At 37.3% G+C, this 22,293-nt stretch overlaps 1 protein-coding gene across 2 annotated transcripts in view; it reads right to left on the bottom strand.

Moving 5' to 3' along the window:
• Positions 1-18,377, bottom strand: part of Su(Tpl) (Suppressor of Triplolethal) — a 192,611-nt gene extending 174,234 nt beyond the window's left edge. Inside the window, exons 1-2 of one of the 2 annotated variants that reach the window (XM_089249646.1) lie at positions 17,829-18,377; positions 693-740 (exon numbers count right to left, since the gene is read on the bottom strand). In XM_089249646.1, coding sequence (XP_089105772.1) covers positions 693-740; positions 17,829-17,981 — 201 coding nt within the window. In that variant the 5' untranslated portion in view covers positions 17,982-18,377. The remainder of the gene's footprint in view (positions 1-692; positions 741-17,828) is intronic. The other variant, XM_089249647.1, reaches the window with a different exon arrangement.
• Positions 18,378-22,293: the final 3,916 nt, after the last annotated feature.

A 22,293-nucleotide genomic window follows, 5' to 3' on the forward strand; every position in this document is an offset into this window, starting at 1 on the left:
CCAGACTCTGCCACGAAGCTGAGCTGGAAGTGATCTCGGCAATGGGATAAGTCCGGCGGCAGAGATCCTGGCGTTCATTCATGAAGGACAGATATGTTTTACAAAGCAAATTTTTCAAGAAAAGAAGAAAAAAAAAGGATAATTCTTGAAAATATAAAGATATTTAAAATGTGGATGCCAGGTAACCCTATGAAGGTTTTTAACAACTGGCTGTTGCGAAGATGAATATGTGGAGAGAAAATTCAACTACCTTTGCGGGGAAACAACCCCATTATCACTTTCTGGATGAACGCCCTAGACCACTAGACTACAAAGGAAACAAATCTCTCAATCAAATAGCCCTGACAGAAGCCTATGCCAGACAGAAGTGATCGACCAAAAAAGAAGATTGTCATTGTCTACTTTAGCACAAGAGATTTTGAAAAATGACTAAGGGACCATTCAAGTATTATGTCATCATCGATGGGGGAGTTCGTTTCCAATTTGCTGACTTTTGATGACAAGGGGGGAGGGGGGTTGGATAATGCTTACGTCATCAACCACCCTTTATGAAAATATGAGTTAGGATTCAGAGGGGCAGAGCTGATGAAATTTTGCTAACAAGGGGGTCAAAAATGACTAAAAATTTGCTTACGTTATACTTGTACGGCCCCTAATCTGGACAGTAAAAAAAAGGAAATGAATATACTCACCCCACTAGTAGAGTGAAACTGTACAACTGGATTTAAAACCGCAATACCCTGTACGAACAGATAAAAAAATAAGATAAAACAATAACAACAGAAAAACTAAACTTGTATAGATGTGTTCCTGCTACAGCGAATTATATATACATATATATATATATCACACATTGAATATCAAAATATATAACAAAATAACATGTCCCGACTAATTGACTGAGTCATCATCGCAAGCCAAACCCACTCTAGAACTACATTAACAGGATTATTTAACCCTCTTTGGTTCAGTGGTTAGCACACCGACATGGGGAAAAAGTATTTATCAGCTGTCATGGGTTCGAATCCAGACAGATCACCATAAAAGTTTTTTTCCAAATAAAAGTCTGAAATTGAAATCTGAAACACTAGGTGGTACTGCCATCTGCTGTCGATAATGGGTAATAACTTCTTGAAAATAGGTAGCAATCTTGAAAATAAAGAGAAGAAAAATGGAATCGATGCCGTTGTGGCGATTCTTGTCTTGTACAATTTTTTTATTTTTATTATTTTTTTTAAGCCACTCACTAGCTAGGCATTATCTAGTGTGTTCTTGTATTGGAGTTCAGTCTGGCTCCAACTGTCGACCGAACATGTGCTAAAAATATCTTCTCTCTTCTATTAAATAACTAAAAAAAGAAAAGAGTCATGACTGTATGTTTCCGAAATAACAACCAGACACATCCACCAGCACTAGCATCACCATAGTACTGGTGACCCGCATTAAAGCAGATGTTTGACAGCCACGAACGTGAAGACATAAACAAGTACTCTTTCCGTTTGTGTGGGGATTACAGAAAACTTAATTCTATAACGTGTCCAGACAGATATCCTATACCACATGTTCATGATTTCAGTTATGGTCTGCAGGGAAAAAACATTTTTTCTAAATTGGACTTGGTTAAGGCATATCATCAGATACCTTTAGATCCTGAGTCTGTTGAAAAAACTGCCATTATTACCCCATTCGGACTTCATGAGTACTTATTTATGTGTTTTGGATTGCCTAATGTGGCACAATCATTTCAACGGTTCATAGATATTGTCTTACGAGACTTGAACCCGTTATGCATATTTAGATGACCTACTAGTTGCATCAGCAACAGAAGAAGAACATTTTAGAGATCTACAATTAGTTTTTCAACGTTTAAACAGTTTTGGTTTAATTCTTAATCCTGATAAATGCATATTTGGGAAATCTGAGATAGAGTTCTTAGGATTTTTGGTTAACAGCAATGGCATTTCTCCTTTGCCAGAAAAAGTCGACATTCTTCGTAATTATCCGCAACCAAAAAGGGTTGATGAACTTCGAAGATTTCTAGCAATTTTCAACTTTTACCACCGTTTATTAAAAAACGCATCATCTGACCAGGCTCCCTTACACGATTTGTGCAAAGGAAAGAAGAAAAAAGATAAATCTCTCATCGCTTGGTCGGGGGAAACTATTGCTGCTTTCGAAACGTGTAAACATGCTACTACCAACGGCATGCTTTTGGCTCATCCTAAACACGATGCTCATCTTTCGTTGACAGTCGACGCATCGGATTTCACTCTCGGAGCTGTTTTACAACAAGTTTCCGATCGTGTCGTCGAACCACTCTCATTTTTTTCTCGAAAGTTAACGACAACTGAAAAGAACTATAGTACTTATGATCACGAGTTGCTTGCTGTTTATAGTTCTATTAAACATTTTAGACACATGTTAGAAGGCAGAACATTCACGATCTACAGTGATCATAGGCCTCTAATTTATGCTTTTCACAAAGTCAATGATAACAGCTCTCCCAGACAACGTCGTCATTTAGAATATATATCTCAATTTTCAACGGACATTCGTTACATTCAGGGTGAGCGAAATGTTGTAGGGGATGCTTTTTCCAGATTATCCGAAATTAATTTACCTGACTCGATTGATTACACAGCTATTGCTTCTTCACAGAGTACAGACACCGAATTAAGGCCCTCCATCCAGGTGGGGTGCTTGATATAAAACCTATCAAATTCGGTCCTCAGGGTACAGAACTTTTTTGTGACTTATGCACTGGAACTATCCGTCCCTATGTACCAGAAAAACACAGATATCTCGTGTTTACGGTCGCCCATCCAGGCGTTAAATCAACTGTAGACCTTATTCGTCAACGATTTTTGTGAAGTTCAATACGCAAGGATGTCACACGATGGACCAGGGTGTGCATCGATAGTCAACATTCAAAAGTGCATTGCCACACTCGATCTTCCATCGGTGCTTACCCTTTGCCTCAATGCAGATTCTCGCACATTAACATTGACATTGTTGGTCCTCTTCCTCCTTCTCGGGGTTTCACCTACTGCCTTACCTGTGTGGATCGATACACCAGGTGGGTAGAGGCTTTCCCGATGGAAAACCAAAAAGCAGAAACTGTCATAGAGACATTCTACTCTGGCTAGATTAGCAGATTCGGAGTTCCGGAATCGGTTACCACCGATCAATGGACACAATTCGAAAGTGATTCATTTCGCGCATTCGTTCGTTTCCTTGGAACTCAGAAAACACGCACGACAGCGTATCATCCGGCTCCAATGGCATCGTTGAAAAGGTTCCACCGGCAGCTAAAAGGTGCCATACGCTGCAATGCCACGGAACGTTGGACTGAAGTGTTACCTACCATACTTCTGTCCATCCGAGCCAGCATCAAACCGGACATCAACACTTCTGCTGCTGAGATGGTTTATGGATCACCATTGCACCTACCTGGTGAATTCTTCCGTAGCTCTGATCCTCAGCCAACACAGCCGGAATTTCTACGTGCTCTACGAGATCACAAACACTTTACGTCCGATCCAAACTTCAAGGCATGGGACTCACAACGTTTTTGTTCATAAAGAACTTGCTGTTTCTTCCCATGTGTTCGTGCGGCTGGACACTGTACGAAAGCACCTTCAACAACCATATTTGGCGCCATATGAAGTGATTGAACGATCTCCAAAAGTATATACAGTGAACATGAAAGGCAAACTAACGAAAATCTCAATAGACAGATTGAAACCAGCATTTTTGCTTGATTGCACTTTTAATGAGCAATCACCATTCACTGAACCGAAACAGCCTTATGTAACTCGATCAGGGCGTACGGTTCATATAAGAATTCCCTGAAATTATTCTTATTTGCATATTTTTTGAAAATTAATATTATGTTTTGCAAAATTTTCATTTTTCTTATATGTATCTTTCTATATATGTCTATTATCTATTCTAGTAATCGTGTTTGCATTACATATACATACATTTACTAATTTTATTTACCACTTGTAATTTATTTTTTGCTCGACTATTAATTTGTGCATATGAATATTTCATTACTTTTAAAAAAAATTCTGTATTGCGTATTTTTCGCAATTTTCGAACAAATGTTTTTTTGCACATGTCAATGCTATATTAGTTGCCGGTGAGGCGAAAATGCAGCACTCTACGACTCCATAATTTTTAATATTTAGAAGGTTTTTTTATTCAAACTAAGAACATAAATTTTATTAATGTAAAATTAATTAAATAGTTGTAAATTGTTAAAAACTTTAAAAATTATTTGTTGAATAACACGACCAGCTCTAGTACAAGAAGAATCGGATACCGACAAAATTTGTTGAACGGAAATTGGTAGTCGTTGCATCCACAAAGATTTCAAAACCTCGGCGCTAACTTTATTGTTAGCTAATGATTGCATTTCATGCAAAAGTACAGAAGGTTTTTGGTCTCCTAACTGTAAATCCTGAAGTAACATTTTTAGTTTCGCCGTTTCCGACTGCGAATAAGCGTTAAGGATGCGATTTTTTAACGCCAGGTATAAATCTTTCTCAGGTGGTTGAGTTATTAAATCCGATACAGTTACAAGCACTTGGGCGTCTAAAGCTGAAATTACACAGTGAAATTTTGTTTTATCATCTGTAATACCGGATATAAAAAATTGGGATTAAATTTGACCAAACCACAAATCAGGATTAGATTCCCAGAATGGTGGCGGTCTAAAGGCTACTCTAGCAACATCCGAATTATTTTTAAATTCGTCATTTGATGACATCTTTTCTTGATTTGGCATATTGTTAAATTTAAATTCGACTAATCTTGGGCATAAATTTGGTTAGTAAAATTATTAATTCGAATTTTTTTTTTGTGAGAAATGGCTATGCACAAAAATCGTGACAAACAAGTCCCGCTCGAAGAGATCCCGAAATTGAAATTTAACTCACCCTTTTTGACTGGACATCCAGCGTATCAGTAGCTTCTTAGCTTGGGAATAGTCAACAGTGAACCGGGTCACCAGTGAGGCGAACATGCAGCACTCTACGACTCCATAATTTTTAATATTTAGAAGGTTTTTTTATTCAAACTAAGAACATAAATTTCATTAATATAAAATTAATTAAATAGTTGTAAATTGTTAAAAACTTTAAAAATTATTTGTTGAATAACACGACCAGCGCTAGTACAAGAAACAAAAATCAAGTGAGTAAAAAATACAGGATTAGTACTTTTATATACTTTGCAACCACACTGTAAAAATTAGCATATTGGCAAAAGAACCGAATACAAAAAATAAAGTCAGTCTGCATGACGTCATAATCCTTTTTCTAACAAACAGTCTCATGCATCGCAATCTTTCTTCATATCGGTACGCCACACCGTAACTATATTATCATATTTATTGCATTGTGCCATATGCCGTCCTTCAGATTCTTGGAGGAGTACTATGGCGCTGCTTGTCTTGTACAATTTTTATTATGTTTTTTATGCCACTCAATAGCTAGGCATTATCTAGTGTGTTCTTGTATTGGAGTTCAGTCTGGCTTCAACTGTCGACCGAACATGTGCTAAAAATATCTTCTCTCTTCTATTAAATAACTAAAAAAAGAAAGGAGTCATGACTGTATGTTTCCAAAACAACCACCAGACACATCCACCAGCACTAGTATCACCATACCGTCATCAAGGAGCATAATCATCATCGGGAGCGGGTGTGTCACTTTGTGCAGTGAAGCGCTACCCATACCACTATCACCAAATTTTGGGTGCAGAGAAGAGCTACACATGTCCTTATTGGCAGACGAGGTTTGAGTTATGAAAAGAGACTTCATTTTTTGAATACGTTTGCATTGGATGAACGCAGGTGTTGGGGACATGATCGAAGTGTTCAAAATTTTCAACGGGATGGATAGGGGATGTGTGTGTGGACCAAATTATTAGTACACCGTCAATTTTTTGAAGAATCGCCCGTTTGAATCGTAATACAATATTCCGAAATTGCTTTAGAAAAAATAAACGAAATCTAGCCACTATATGCAGTCGTGAGTTTTACGTCATCACGAAAATCCGGGTTGTGGACCCGCTAGGCCACTAATGCGCAGTGGTGGTAGACTAAATACGATTTCCTGGTTTTCCAACTTTCAGTTGGCTATCCCTTTGAAAAAAATATTCTGTTGCCACGTCGCAGAAGTGGCTCTTGATATACGTGACTCACATGGGGTGCCGTTCCGGGAGAGGCGCCAAATACAAGATGAAAGAGCAAAAACAAATCTGATTGAAAAAAGGGGGGGGGAATGTTTGTCCACTCTGGAGGGTCACAAAATCCGAGATGAAAGTGCGTAAAAGATTTTTTTTTGTGTGAATTGCAGGGCCAATATAAATCTGACGTATCTCCCATATTCAGGTGTGAAATACGTGGAAGTTGAATGGTGGTAGACCACAGTTGTGGACCATCGGGAAGGGGGGGGGGGAGGGGCGGGAAGGAAATCATTCAAGCTGAGAATTTCTCAAACAGGATTTATGTGAATCAGAGGATGATCATAAGAGAATCATTTGCTTTAAATTTAATATTGAAGTTAAGGTTTTCTGAAATGAAAAATCAATCAGAGAAATTAAGACTGGTTTATTAGTAAATACCTTATACAGTCAAATCCCGTTTTAACGAATACCGTCATAGCGGAAATTGCGTTGTAAAGAACACTTTTCTAAACCCCCAGATAAGATTGCATAAGGAACAATGAAATTCCTTTATAGCAAACTTTCATTATAACGAAGCGATTTCTCCGGTCTCTTGGTTTTCGTTATTACGGGATTCGACTGTATAATGTGCTTAACTTAATTATATTTGTTTTAAATTTGTTACATATGTTAATTCTTCAGTGTCGATGGGTTTCTTTGCAGCTCTTTTCTGTACCAATAGAATACTTAGCAGTGAATGTGAAAAAAAACTAAACCTCTAATTATACTACTAAATTAAATTTTTTTTGTTAGTAAGGGAAAGTGCTAAATGCCGTCTCCGAAGCAAAATTGTTAATTCTGAAAATTTATTTTCAGAGTTAAAAATAATTTGAAAACTGATTTAAGTAACTCAACTCCATACCTAATCGTGCTGCAAGTGTGATTGTACGGAATAAACTTTTCCTAACCAAAAAAAATCAAAACAATGCCAAATTTTGGATTTTCATCAAAGGTATTGGAATTCCTTCCCCCCTCCAGTTATTATGTACACATTTATTTTAGTTGATTATATTTATTATTTATATTATGTATAATAATTAGTTGATATATACTGTGTATATATATAATTAGTTATATTTACATTGCTTATATATATTTCTTACTTTATTATATTTATATAATTAGCTTTTCTTGATGAATAAAACAGTATAAAAATATATAGAGACATAGTTAAACACAGTATAAAGATGTTGACAAGTGATCATACATCAATTAAAATGAATCTAAGTAACCAGGGAAAAAGAGTTTCCCTCTGATAACTCAGAGGGGACGAATTTAGGAATTCAGCTATAGCAAAAATTGTGACTGTTCCTGACTAAATTACTACAGCTACATGACTATGACAAATATGCAACGATATATTCAATTAGCGATCTACAAATATTACTAATTGATTTAAAAAACTTTCTGTAAGGCATAAATACAACTGTTCAAAGTTGATTTCACACTGTAACAAGTTATAACAAAAGCTATTTTTGAAAAATTAAAGCTTGAATGAAGAGAGCAAAGCAACTGCATCATTGCAAGTAGTCAACTGAATGGATCTGAAGAGTTTTCTGGCACTTTCGTAAGATAGCAGCTCTGTACATGCAAATTAGAGAGGGAAAGGACAAATTTAAGGCAGGGGACAGATTTTGAGCACTTTCCCCTAACTCTGGATTGAACTTATTTTTAGAAATCAAATAATCAATTGTTTGATTCATAGGGGTGCCTGTAAATGACGGGGGAAACCAACTGTCACTCAAAAAGGACCTCGATTTTGCCAATAACTTCGGTCTCAGGTAAATTAGAGTGGAGTGGCATCTCTGCCTCAGTATCATGAACTTCATTAAAACACAGTTGCGGAATAGAAATGTAAAAACTATAAATAATAAAAGTATTTCTCTCTCTCTGTTCCTGTTAATGGTCCCAGCAGACAACAATTGAATTTCGAAAATGCTTTTCAATTGTGGACACCAAAAAAAATCTCTGCAAATTCTTGAGAACTAAAATATTTTTTGTACTATGATTTACATTTTATATTAAATAATTTTTATTTATAAAGATTTGAGTTTTGATTTATATTTTCATCTTGAACTTGATATAAGTTGTTTTGGAATCTGCATTTTACGACGCGTCAATTTGGCTAAGATTCTCTCTCATTTGGCTACAACTTTTTCTATCTAATTAGCCAAATTGCTACAATTGATAAAAAGTCAGGGCGAACTCTGCCACTCGGTGAAAGTAAACACATACAAAAAATTCTTTCTCAGGATCAACATTTCAACTTCTTTCGAGGGGAGGGGCAAAGAACATATACTCAATATATGTATATATACTCTTCACCTTGTTTGTCCATTTCTAATGTGTTTTTCACAGCTGGGGTTGGGGCAATTCCCCCCCCCCCCCCAAATGATGGGCCTGTTTGCAATTAATTTTTTTTCGACTTCATGGACATGATTCCTGCTGGCTTCTTGTTATACTGAAAAAGAAATTGTTGCAAAATGGGAGCAAACTATGCAGTGCTAAATACAATTTTCTAAGGTTTTCCAACCTTGAGTTAGCTACCCATTTGAAAAAAAAAGCTGTTGCCACAACGATCAGACAGACCTACAACACAAATACCTATACATTACATTTTAAATCCACACATTAGCAATTTGAAGGATAGATGGCACCCTACAAAGCACAGAACACGCCAAATGCGGGATACACACACAAGCACACTGTTAAGTTTCACCAACAGAAATCTGACATAGCTCCCATATGGGAGACATTTGCAGGTATGAAAATGTGTGGCAGTTAAATGGTAGATCAGAGTTGTGGACCATCAGGGAGGATAAAGAAAATCATTCCACCTGGAAATCGCGTCGTAAAAAGACAATGAAAGTAAAAGAACCTAGTTATAAGCTGATAAATTAACCTTTTTTTTTCCTCAATGAACCTTTGGACTGCACATCATTCTAGAAGCTAATTATTTGATTCCCAGAGAGACTTTACTTCAAATTTTTTTGAGGCGGACCCACTTTCACTCTCAAAGGACCCATATTTTGTTAATAATAATAAATTTGTTAATAATCCGAGACCAGATGAATGTACAGCGGCATCTACACCTTACTATCATGAAACTCCTAAAAATATCATTGCGGAGCAGAATAGATGTATAAAATACAAAAAGCAGTATTTTTGTTTCTGTCAATGGTCCTGCAGGTAACAATTAGATTTTGAAAATGCTTTTGAATTTTATGCAACAAAAAAAAATTTCAGTGAATTCTTGAGAATAAAAATATTTTTTGCACAGGAATTTAAATTTTATATTGAACAATTTTTATTTGTCCACGATTTTCATTTTTGATTTATTTTCCATCTTGAACAGTGATATAAGTTGTTTTGGAATCTGCCTTTTGTGGCACGTTTATTTGGCTAAGGTTCTCTCTCATTTAGCTACAACTTTTTCCATCTGATTAGCCAAAGTGCTACATAAGTTAGGGGGAACCTGGTCCATTGTGTAGCCATTGCAATAATTAGAAAACTTCTTCCTATTTTTTTTTTTTTTTTTTTGTAATCATTATGATGCCATTTGTAATGCTACTTTTCGCAACCTTCCTTTTCCAGTCTCTTGGCAAGATTTTGCGTCCACTCGTTTTTTTTTTTTTGTTCCTCTTTTTGAATGTTTCATTACACATAGTTCTCATTTTGTTTAGCTGTAGCTTTTCAGATTCATCCTTTTGATATCTTCACTCATCGTGGGACTCCACCTCATATTTCATTGAAATGGTCTAGATAGTCTCCTAGGCCTTAAGATTTTTTTTATTTATGAAGTCATTTCCATTTGTTTATGCTTTATTCATTTATTTTTCCTGATTATTGTACATTACTATTTTATGCTTGCAGCTTATAATGTTTATGTACTACTGCTTTATGTTGTGTTTTTTGCTTGTTATTGTAATAACCGTTGACTAATTTCCTTTATTTTTGCCAATATTACAGTATTTGTGACTATGATTCCTGTACAACCGTATCCACTGTCACGTTTCAGAATGTCATCCAGGTTCTAAACCGCATTTCACCTCAAAAATGGTATTCACTGCCTCTGAAGAGATCCAGAAATTAGTTTTTCGAGCCTGAAACTGAACCTCTGATCTCTGCAATCCAGCAGGGTGGATCGAGTTTCAGTGCATGAGCAGTAAGCATTATCGTTGCTGAAAACATAAACGTCGACGTAGTAATGACGGTCATTTTTGCGATGAGCCCGAATGAAATAGGAAATTTAGAATAATTTATTAATAATAATGTGATGAATGACCGCATTTAGGTATTAAATATATCATAAATAATAATCAACGATCAATGAAAGCCATCAAGTACTTCCTGAAGCCATCAACAAGTAAGAAAGAACGTGAGCAATGATACTTTTCTATGATTTCCCTCAAATCTGAATTTTATCTGCTAACAAAATACTCGTTACTATTTTAAATAATAATAGAATTGTATGTTTAATATACTCAGGTATTGATATTAATGACATAAATTTGTCTTTATTGTACCTGAAGCAGGGCCGTAGTGGGCTCTCTTGGTGCAGACTTTTTTCTTGGGTGCCCTCCTGAAAATGTTATTATGCAAAATAAAGGTCCCAGCTTATTTATGTCCTGACCTAAAGGTTAAAATGGGGGGGGGGGGGGTATAGTATGGTACGCTTTTGAAGGTTTTTTCCTCTCTGAAAATAATGAATCTATGGGTCTAAAAAAAATCATGAATCATCTCAATTGAATGGCAGGAATAGTCACTTGTACACAGCTTCAAATTCTCTTAGCATGAATCTTAATTTTTTTTTTTTTTTAATTATTTCCCTAACCAGAGCAATCTTAAGAGCATGATGGGGCCCAGAGACAAGTGATTTTCAATCAATCACTCTACCTAATAATCTACCTGGTAAATACTAGAAAATTTCAACCAGATCTCATTTTTGTGGAGCCCCTTTTCTCTTAAGGAGCCCTATACATTAAGAACTCACAAAATGTACACCTAGGCAAAAGAGACCATTATAGATAAATTGTACTATTTAGTTTTACAATATAAATAAATCATAACATTAATACTGTGTCCCCCTATCTTCCTCTGTACATACACTGCTGGCCACCCAAATTGCAACACCAAGAAAGACAAGAGATATCGCAACAATTTTTTATTTTGTAGATAACATGTTGACCAAGCATCAAATGATTAAATTTATAGACTTCTGTGAAGTGTGGTTCATGCCAAAATCAGTAGCCAGAGTTGCCGCCATTGTTGGAGATCACCGCTGCCACACACCTCGGCATTGATTCAAAGAGACTTTGGATGTGTTCTTGAGGTACGGCAGACCAAGCAGCTTCCACGCGTTGCCAAAGTTGATCTGGTGTGGCAGCTGGGGATGTAATCTGGGTCAATCGTTGAGCAACCATGGACCACATGTTTTCTATCGGTGAAAGATCCGGAAAGCGAGCTGGCCAGGGAAGCAATTCAATCTGGCGATTGACGAAGAACCTTTGGACAATGCGTGCCACGTGTGGTCGCGCATTATCCTGTTGAAATATGGCTGTGGGCAAGCCCTGAAGGTAAGGAAGGACAACTGGCTCCAACACCTCAGAGATGTAGCGCTGGCTTTTTAAAGTACCGGCAATGCGTACTAGAGGAGTGCGAGAGTGTATCCAATACCGCCCCATACTTATAATACCTGTTGCAGGACCAGTGTGGCGGTGCATAACGCAGCTGTTCAGCATCCTCTCTCCACGGTGTCTCCAGACTCGAATCCGACCATCGTGGTGTTGCAGACAGAAGCGTGACTCGTCAGTAAAGACAATTTCATTCCATTGTGCCGTCCACATCCTTCTTTCATCGCACCATTGGCGGCGGAGACGTCTGTGGTTCTGCGTCAAGGGTAGACGAAGCAATGGACCTCTTGCGGACAGACCACTCTGCTGTAAACGGCATTGAATGGTACGCGCAGACACTGGATGATGTGGTACAGACTGAATGTGAGGTGCTATGATTCTTGATGTGGCTGAGCGATCCGTCACTGCCATACGCACAATACGCCTGTCATCACGTGAAGTGGTGCACTGAGGTGGATGAGATAGAACACGTCGGTCCGTCGTCCCCTCCTGCATCCAACGGTCACATATCCGCATTACAGTTGTTTGGTTTCGTCCAACACGACCGATTTCCCTGAAAGATAAACCACAATCTCGGTAGGCCACTATCCTTCCTCTGTCGAACTCGGATACTTGATCAAAAGATGATCGCTGTTTTCTACGAGGCATGATTGATCGTTTTTTTGAAAAAACCACAAGAAAAACACAATTGCCGTACTTCAAATCGTCGAAATCTCCAAGCCTTAAATAGCGCTTTGAAGTGGCGCCACAGGCGCGCGTGATATGCGTCTGCGCTGAAATTCCAATCATTTGCATATCTCACCTCCGCTAATGCATGTTGTAAATTTCATATTATTTGCATGCTTCCTTCAGGGTGTTGCATTTACGGTGGCCAGCAGTGTATTTTTCAGCAAAAATATATATATACACACACACATTTACAGTAGTGCATTTTAATTCCTAAACAATACAATATTCACCAACACTCCAAAATATAGATTTGTGTATGGAATGTTTCATGTCTAATATGAAAATATTTATATCAACGCAAGCAAAATACATTAGATTTTTTAACTTTTACCTCGACAGGAATATTTATCACATGAAATTTTGCTGCCGTGTGTTAAACATAAAATCTTCCTTCTATATTCAGTCAATCTCGCTTATAACGTTCCCATGTATAATATTTTCTCACTTAGTACTCGAACTAATTCTTAAGATTTCCTGTTTAAAGCGTTTTCCCCGCTTACAACATTTTTCGTGGTAATTTTTTGAAAAAAAAAAGTTATAAGCAGGATCACAGTATTTGCACAAATGAAAACACATGCATAACAAAAAATATTTCCTGTGGTGCAGGATCATTACCCAAAAAAATTGTTAAAGCACATTTCATTCCATTTGTGCATTAATTTTTGCATATAAATATCAGTTCATTGGTTTATTATTAACAGTTAATTATAACAGTCAGCTGTTGCTGACGTCATTAAGAACGACACGTATGTTTTTTGACGATATATTATCCGGTTGTGATTATTTGACAAGCGCTATAAACATTTGTTCGCAGCCGCAGCTTATCGGTGGTTTCCGAGAACATGGTTTTCATTTGAGAAAGTGGCGTTCTAATTCATTGGAACAAACTGAACATATTTTTTGGGATGTTTCTTCTGAAAATGCATCCGTTGAAAGTTGTGGTGATGGTATCTTACAGGTGGGAGGCGGTTTATTACATTCCTATTTGAATCGTTTTCATTCAGTTTGTGGAGTTCACTTTGCAGGGGCTGTCAACATAAAACAACACAGAGGTCTCGGATCTCTTTCGACGAAGGAATATATTGCTGTTTTTGTGTTTTGCCCGAAAGCTGTTCATATCGAAGTTGTCAGTGATCTTACACCCAGTGCATTTATTGCAGCCCTTCAATGATTTTGTTCATGTGGAGGTGCTAAAAAATACATTTACAGTGATAATACCATAAAATTCATCAAGTAGAAATGTTCGAGTAGTCGGCATTCGAACTACTAGGGGTATTTTTGAAAGAAATTTTTAATTTGTTAATCAGATGCTAAGATGTGTTTCACTTATGTATCAAGAATAATATGACACCATACATATATTCTTGATAGGGTGGGAGTATGTTTGTGTATGTAGCTGTAGAGTTCATATTATATTCTTTTTTTCTGTATCACCACTAGATGGCACCGCTTACACAATTATTATCTATATTATTTTCCTGCCTTTTAAGGCAGATGTTCTTTTGTATCGGCTCGAGTCAGTCGTACCTTTGCTTCATCTCAAAAATAAACGTTTTTCATTCATTTAAACCTTTGCGTTCTCCGAATATAATGGCGTGTTCGTCGTTCGTATACAGTAACGCTGCTGGTCATTTGAGTATAATGTTTCAGAATATTGGGGAAGCTTACATTGGAAACAGAAAATACAAATACATAATGCAGGGGTTCTCGAACTGTGTGCCGAGGCATCCTGCAAATGTTTTCCGAAGAGACTGTTAAACTGCTCTGGGGAGCCGCGAATAAGAGTTCATTAGGAAAAGAGGTGCCACAGGTGAAAAAGTTTGAGAACCAATGATATAATATCTAAGTGTATGAGAGGCCCCACACATCCTCCAATGCTGTCTGCGCTAAGATCTTTTATGGGCCCCCAGGCCAAGTGATTTGTCTGAGGCCCTATTAGACAAATCTGAAGTTTCAACCAGATCTAATTTTTGTGAGGCTCCTCGTCTCTTGGACCCTGAGCTGTGCCTGGTTGGGCCCATTTTTTTTTTATGGCACTCCCGCCCTTACCTGAAACACCCAGTGCATTTCAATAGTTCCGGACACAAAAAATATTTGCCCGATTTTATATATTTAGGGGGGGGGGGAAGGAATCGGCATCCATTATTTCAAAATAGACAAGAATGCTTTGAAATATCCATACAAAAAATGTTAAATACACAATTCAATAAATTAACACAAAAACTGGCAAAAATTCAGCACTGAAGGTAATTTTAAACTAATCAGAGAAAATAAAATCCTGAAACTGATAAAAATTTTGGACTTGAGGAATCAAAATTAATAGAAAGAAATAATTCCTGCATCAATAAAAATTCAGAATTTACGGGAAGGGGGGGGGGAATTTCAGAATTGTTGCAAGAAATAATTCCAGAATTGATGAAACTTCAGAATTAATGCAAGAAGTAATTTCAGAATTCATGAAAGCCTCCAATAGTTTACCGTGAGTGCAGTAGCCACAAAGCACGGTGCCCAGTGCGACCGCTCCTGTCGCACATTCCTAAGACCAGCTCTTACTTTCACAGGGAAAATCACTTTTCCTCATTTCTCTTTGACAGCCTCGACCGTTTTTTCCACTGAGAGCAAAGCAAGAATGGGGAACAGGGTCTAAGGTGAAGAGATGCTTGGCTAGTCAGTGAATATCTGTTGTTTAAATTTTGTTGGCTCGGCTATGCCCTCACATCCCGTTGGCTGAGATTTTTGGTGGCCCAAAGTAGAGACGGATTCAAGGGCGGGTGGGCCAGGCGCACACCCTGGGCCACGTAAAACCCAAATGTTACACCTTTTCTAATTTGAGGGGTCCAGTATTTACTTTTGCGTAAGGGGCCTCAACTGACTTTTATCCGCATCAGCTCCCTACAGGCAAAACTTTTGACTGGCCCCATCTGTAGTGAATTTGCAGCTTGAAAAAAAACCCAAAAAATTATGGTAACTGTCCCAGGCCTGTTCCCATGTTGGCCCTACCCTTGTGGGATCAAATGCCGAACTTGACCATACGGAAATCGGGAGTCGACATCTACACAATAATTTTACCGAATTTAAGAGTTGAACTTGAAAGTTATTGACAACATTCCCAGTTTAAACGACAGCGGATGGTTTTTCTACAGTTAATTACACAAAAAAAAAAAAAAAAAGTAATTTAAATAAAAGCAAACTTATGTGGGGTAGAATCTAGTTTATCAATATGCCAATTTGAAATCCTTTGAACTTTGCAAAAAACCAAATCTTAAGCTTTCTTTTTTTCTCACATGGGAGTTTCATTATTTCAAGAGAGCAAATTTGTTATTACCACTATCTGACATAAATAGTTCAATCTTACACAAATGGCAAGGAATGGTTTCGATTCTCCACATGCAGCTGGTCATCCGACAGTCATTTTGAGCGGAAAAACAATTACACCATAGGCAGTCCAGCCCGGGTGACAAAGCATCTAGTTGTGGCCCTGAGTTCATCATAGGAATTCGTATTGCTGTACAGCAGAAATGCTTTTTCCCCCCTCATGTGGTAGTTATACTATATATCTATTCAAGAAAACAGCCAGGGAATTTTAGTCGCGCACTAATTGTATGCTATCAGTGGCTGTCTTTTCACTGAGTAAAAAAGACTGACAGCTTCAATATTGTTAATTGAACGCATGTGTTGAATGGGTCTGCAAAACGATTTTTTCCTCTCCCCATAGAAACATTTGGTTCCCAAGAAAAAAAGCTTATTCCCCTTTTAAGTTAAGCAGCTTGGCAAGTAGCATAGATGTTTTTCCAGTCTCCAAGGAACATGGGAGATCGCGTTTTTTCATGGCATTATTGTCTTCATTTTCTGTGGTGCCGACAATGGCAAACCGTGAACACACAAACAACAGGATCATCTGGTTGTCAACAGAGAGCCCGAAACCAGTAGGATATTTTTGGGGAAAAGGGACGGAAAAACATTTCTTCCCCCCCCCCCCGGCTGTATTGTTTGGGTCGCATGAAGACGGATACTCAAAAATACGCGGCTGAAAGCCTTTGTTCTGGAACTCTAGGAGGGTTTTTCATCTTCCCCCTTGTATGATTTTTAGGGTGAAAAATTAAAACAATAGGCCTATGTACCATAACATTGAAATAACTCAATTAGTTATTCGTGGAAATGCGTGAAAAATGAAAGGGTAATGACTATATTATCGCGGCCCGATACGACTGATGTCATGGCCCGGAGGTTGAGAAACACTGTTTTAGACGATAATTTCATGCAAATTATTAAGCGTTGTGCATATTTTCTTTTTATTTGAAGCCATTGATGTATTTTTTTTCACAAATTATCCTTCACATTGGAATATACAGCATCTGATTTCACTAGGATGTTTTTTTTTAATACATGTTTCTTTGCCTGTATTTGTTTATTTAAACTTATGTTGAGCTTTGAATTTTAATTAAAGCACGGGAATAAACAATTCTGTAGTCTGTTTTTTTTTTTGCGGTATAAACAAAATAAAGCTATGTCATTATTGCATTTATTATTATTAATCTTGACCTATTTTTCTTTTTTAAAGAAAAGCTACAATATAATCCCTTTTGAAGATGTGTTTGCAATTTTCTTCGAGAAAAATACCTGAAAGCATGACCAGAAGTTGTCGAGAGTCAAGTTGGAACCAACTCATATTTTCGGAAGACAGAAATTGCCACCACATCGCCAAAAATATAACACTCTTGCTCTTGGAATCAAAATTAAAACTTTCCAGATGCAGAACCCTTTCTAATAAGTAATTTAAATCGCCACACCCTGCTCACCTCTTCGTTAAATTTGTTCATCAGATATACTGATTCATTTTATTGACCTAGAGCGGCCGTAGAACACCTGGGAAATGCACACTGAGCTCAAATCTAGACTAAATAAGGGAAAACATGAGTAGTGTATAAGAGTGAAAAAGTCATTTTTTTTTATGTCTTACTTGCAAAAGGTCGACAAAACAGCCATGGTAAATTCACCACAGCCATGCCCTTTTTGGTAATGTGTTGGCAATTTTTTCTAAAATCCAAATATTTAAAAGCATGATTTCGTTGCAGTCTTTGTAGACTTCACGTCATGCTTTCAGCATTTTCTTGCCAAAGAAAACACCACCACAGTATAAGGGGATTATACTACATCTGTTCTGTTTTATGGTAAATGAGAAATAAATTCAACAGGCACACGTAACAATTTTGTTTCCGCAACTGAACTCACTTTGTTTGGCATAAAGCACTCCTCGATAGACTTCAGAGCCGCGTCAGTCAACTTGACAAACACCAGCGTTTTGTCACCAGCATCTTTTCCTAGAGAAAGTTCGAAATTTCGGCCTTCAGCCAAACTAGACATTGTCACACGTTCTAAAAACATTCACATCTAATGAATTAGGAATAGTCAAATATGTGTAACATATACTAATAATAAAGTGATGCAAGATTATAAGTTTTGTAGAAGTTTGCTAAATATATGTTATTCTTCCACGTGAAGAGTTCACAGTTCTGGTCTGGTTCGATACGAGAATAAATGATTCACTATATCGGGGCCAAAGCGTCTTTTGTACGCTTTGATCGAGGCAAGGTGGATAAAAATTCGCTCAATAAAGCAGCTCTAATGCAACAGATATCTGAAAAACTTAGGGAGAGAAAGAAGGAGTGTTTTTTTTTTTTCAAGAAATCTACAGACAAAGCTGGTTGAAGAGTATTATTGACTACAGACTAAGTAATCAACTCCTAATTCTATTCTCTGATTGGACAGAGATGGTCAGGCCCAAAGATGCATTAACTTACAAGCGGCTTTGTTCAGGCCTGGTAATCTTAATAGATTGACCATATTTTCTCAGGAAAAAATATGGGAAATTGTGATTTTTTTCGTGATGGACGTGAAATTGGAATATGGCGATTTATTCGTCACGAGTATGAGGTCGGCTTTTTCCTTCCCGTTTGTTTAATTTTTCAGGTTGTTTTTTCTTTTTCGTTTAATTCTTTGCTTTTGTCGCATTTCTTTATAGTGTTCAAACGTATACATAATCTTTATTTTGCTCGTTTTGGTCAACTAATTAGTATCTGGGGTGTTTCTTCAGTGACCCCAAGTTGTCGCCTGACGTCAATAAAAACGTTTTTTGGAAGTCATGAAATGTCTCAAACATGACGTGATAAAATGGTCATTATGTCCAGTTTGGAAACGGGGGGAAAAAAAGAGACTATTTGCAAATAGTTCGACTTTTAGAAGATAGGTGGCGCTATTCGAAGAGACGGGGGGGGGGGTATTATTTTCTGGTTCAGGTCGGAACCAGGGCCGTCTCTAGGGGAAGGGGATTTCGGATTTGCAGACTCTTGATGACAAAGAGGGGGGGGGGTTGAAGGTTGCTTACGTCATCAACGACCCCTTTTTGAAGATATGAAATATTCCAAGCTACTGACGAAGTTTTGCTGACAGGGGAGAGGGGGGTCAGTACTTTTGCCGACTTTTGCTGAAAAGGGGGGAGGGGGTCAAAAATGGCTGAAAATCTGCTTACGAAATACTTGAACGGCCCCTTTTCCGATTTGCTGAATTTTGATGACAAGGGGGGAGGGGGAGGTTTGTATAATGCTTACGTAATCAACCACCCCTTATGAAAATATGAGTTAGGATTCAGAGGGGCAGAGCTGATGACGAAATTTTGCTGACAAAGGGGGGGGGTCAAAAATGGCTAAAAATATGCTTACGTAATACTTGAACGGCCTCTTACCGTTAAGTAATCTCTTGCTAAGTTTAGCCGATGGCAGTTATTTCTTCGGTTTCTTTTATTTTTTTATCCTTGAAAAATATAGTAATATAATTATAAATATAATTATTTACGTTAGTTATAAATTATCGAGAAATTTTTTTTTTTTTAAATTCATTGTTTTAGTTCAATGTACACGTCAAAGAATTCGTTGCATCTTTTTCAATTGTTGACAGATTTCAGATTCCAGATTCAGATCTTCCGTAAAAACATGATATTAATGCAATTATAATTTATATAACGTTTGATAAATTTGTATGAACAATTTCTCATTGAAAAGTTTAACATTTCCATTCCAACCCAAGTAGTCGTGACGTGAAAATTTGGTCATTTTCTCTGAATGACGTCAGTCAAAAAAAAAAAATCACGTCATTTCAAAGTCATTTAATGACCACGAACAATAAAGGTCAGGAAATAACGTGATTCTTGATGACCTTAATGAAATATCAGGTCATTTCATGACCTTATTAGCCATGAAGGTCATGAAATGACGTGATTTTTTATGGCGTAAACGATTTTGCGTCATAAAAATCACGAATTTCTTTCCAACTGAAAAATTCTGTTCCGGATGAAAATATCAAAATTATCCAAAATGTTTGTTAATGAACCTTCAGAGGGTGTTTCAAAATTACCCTAGGCCTATTCGTTACTGGTTTTCACAAGATAAATGAAGTACTTTTAATTGCGATTTTGTTTTGAATGGAAATGCAAAATTTTTCAATGAGTAATTGTTCATATAAATTTATCAACGTACGTTATATAAATTATAATTGCATTCATATAATGTTTTTTACGGACGATCAGAAGATCTGTGAAATCTGTCAAAAATTCAAAAAGATGCAACGAATTCATTGATCTAAAAAATGAATTTTTTAAAAACTTTTTTTTTCGATAATTATAAGTAACGCAAATAATTATATTAATATATTTTTCATGGATAAAAAAATAAAATAAAACGAAAAAATAACTGCCATCGGCTAAACTCAGCAACAGATTAAACGGTAATTGTAATATAACTAATCAATACTTTTAAAGTCTTCATTAAATAACACCAGGTGGTTACTGCTACGATAGCGCGATCGGTTAAGGCATGGCGTGAGAAACATAGGGACAATTGGGAGAGAAATTAGGTTCGACTCCGACCTGCGTCAGAAAGTGATACTTTTTTTTTTTCCGTCCCTTCAAATAGCGCCATCTATCTTCTGAAAGTCTAACTATTTGCAAATGGTCATTTTTTGACGTCATTTTTGACGTTTCCAAAATGGACATAATGACCATTTTATCACGTCATGTTTGAGACATTTTATGACTTCCAAAAAACGTTTTTATTGACGTCAGGGACAACTTGGGAACAAAATCACAATTAAAAGTATTTCATTTATCTTGTGACAACAAGTAACGAATGGGCCTAGGGTAATTTTGAAACACCCTCTGAAGGTTCCTTCACAAATATTTCGGATAATTTTGATATTTTCATCCGGAACAGAATTTTTCAGTTCGAAAGAAATTCGTTTCTGGCGGAAGAAGACCCCCGGGATTCAGGAGGACATGACAAGGGACGATCAACAATCCGTCAGGACTGTCACTAAAGGGGCCTACACACGTTCAGTTATGCCTGCACAGTTATACCTGTACAGGCATAACTGCGCAGGCATAACTGAACGGTTCGATGCATCCACACCATTCAGTTATACCTGTGCAGGCGAAGCTTCTGGAACCGGTTTTAGGCAATCTGTGGGGATATTTTCGTTCTTCGATCTCTTGTCTTCGCGATCTTTTGGTCAGTTCGGATTTTTTCATAGTCTATAAAGTTCGGAATTTTCTAGTATGATCTCCACAGATGATGCTTTGGGTGTAGTTGGATTGGTTACGGCACTGAAAGTTATTAACTCAAAAAAAAGAGAAAAAAACGGGTAACATGGTACAAAGATTGGTTTAAAAAAAGGCAACAATATTCGCATGTTAAATTATTACAGGAATTGAGATTTGCACCAAAAGATTGGCATAATTTTCTCAGAATGGATCAAGATACCTACTCAAAGCTTTTTTTTTTCAATTCCTTTCGGAAATTGCTTCGCAAACTGTTTATTTTTTTTAACAACACTGTCTCTGTTCGCTAGAGGATCTATTTCTCTCATTTTCCACACCAATCTCACATAACTAACATCTTTCTTAATTTTGTTATGGTAATCTTTAGTTTTACCAGCCACAAGCATTTCTCATTCCTATACATTTCAATGAATTCTTCCAAACATTCGCGCTGCCCGTTTCGAGGATCACTCGTCATTATAAATCTCGAGTCGTGAAAACTAAACTAAACTAACTCTGAACTAAACTCTAGTGGAGTGTTGAAATCGGTGTTTCCCAAAGTAGGACTATTCAGGCTATGAATGGACACAAGGGGGTGAGGGGGGGACGAGAGGAAAACATCAGTTTTCGAAAACTCAGACCATTTTACCAAGGAAGCCTTTGTAAATATGGGCCTTGGGCAAAAAAAAAAGAAAACTAATATTGCACACAGAAATTCGTACTTGTTTCATCAGAGCTAAAGTGTGAATGTGCGCTGTACATTCCAGATGTATTGTAACTGTAAATTGATCGGTAAAGCCTACTGTCACAGATCTCCACACCATCTGGGGTCCTGCATCCCCGGGGGCTGGTTTTACTAATGAATATTGTCATTATTCGAGCCATTTCCCCCCAACCCCCACAAAGATGGGATTGGGATCAGGATTCAGGTTTCAGGGCCCGAGATGGATCATTCTTTTTTCCCACGTTAAAAAATTCACTATAGTGGCGGCTCGGCAAAGAGAATAGCCTCTGTGCCCTGCGGCAGGATGTGGGTGGGAAGGGGCAGGGGGGGTGACGCTCAAGAGCCGCGACGCACACTTTGAGGAAGACTGCTGTAACGGAAGATGT

The sequence above is a fragment of the Pholcus phalangioides genome, unplaced genomic scaffold (assembly GCF_987345545.1).
Source record: "Pholcus phalangioides strain wild (caught in Gottingen) unplaced genomic scaffold, Ppha-v1.0 ptg000022l_1, whole genome shotgun sequence".
Classification (NCBI taxonomy): domain Eukaryota; kingdom Metazoa; phylum Arthropoda; class Arachnida; order Araneae; family Pholcidae; genus Pholcus; species Pholcus phalangioides.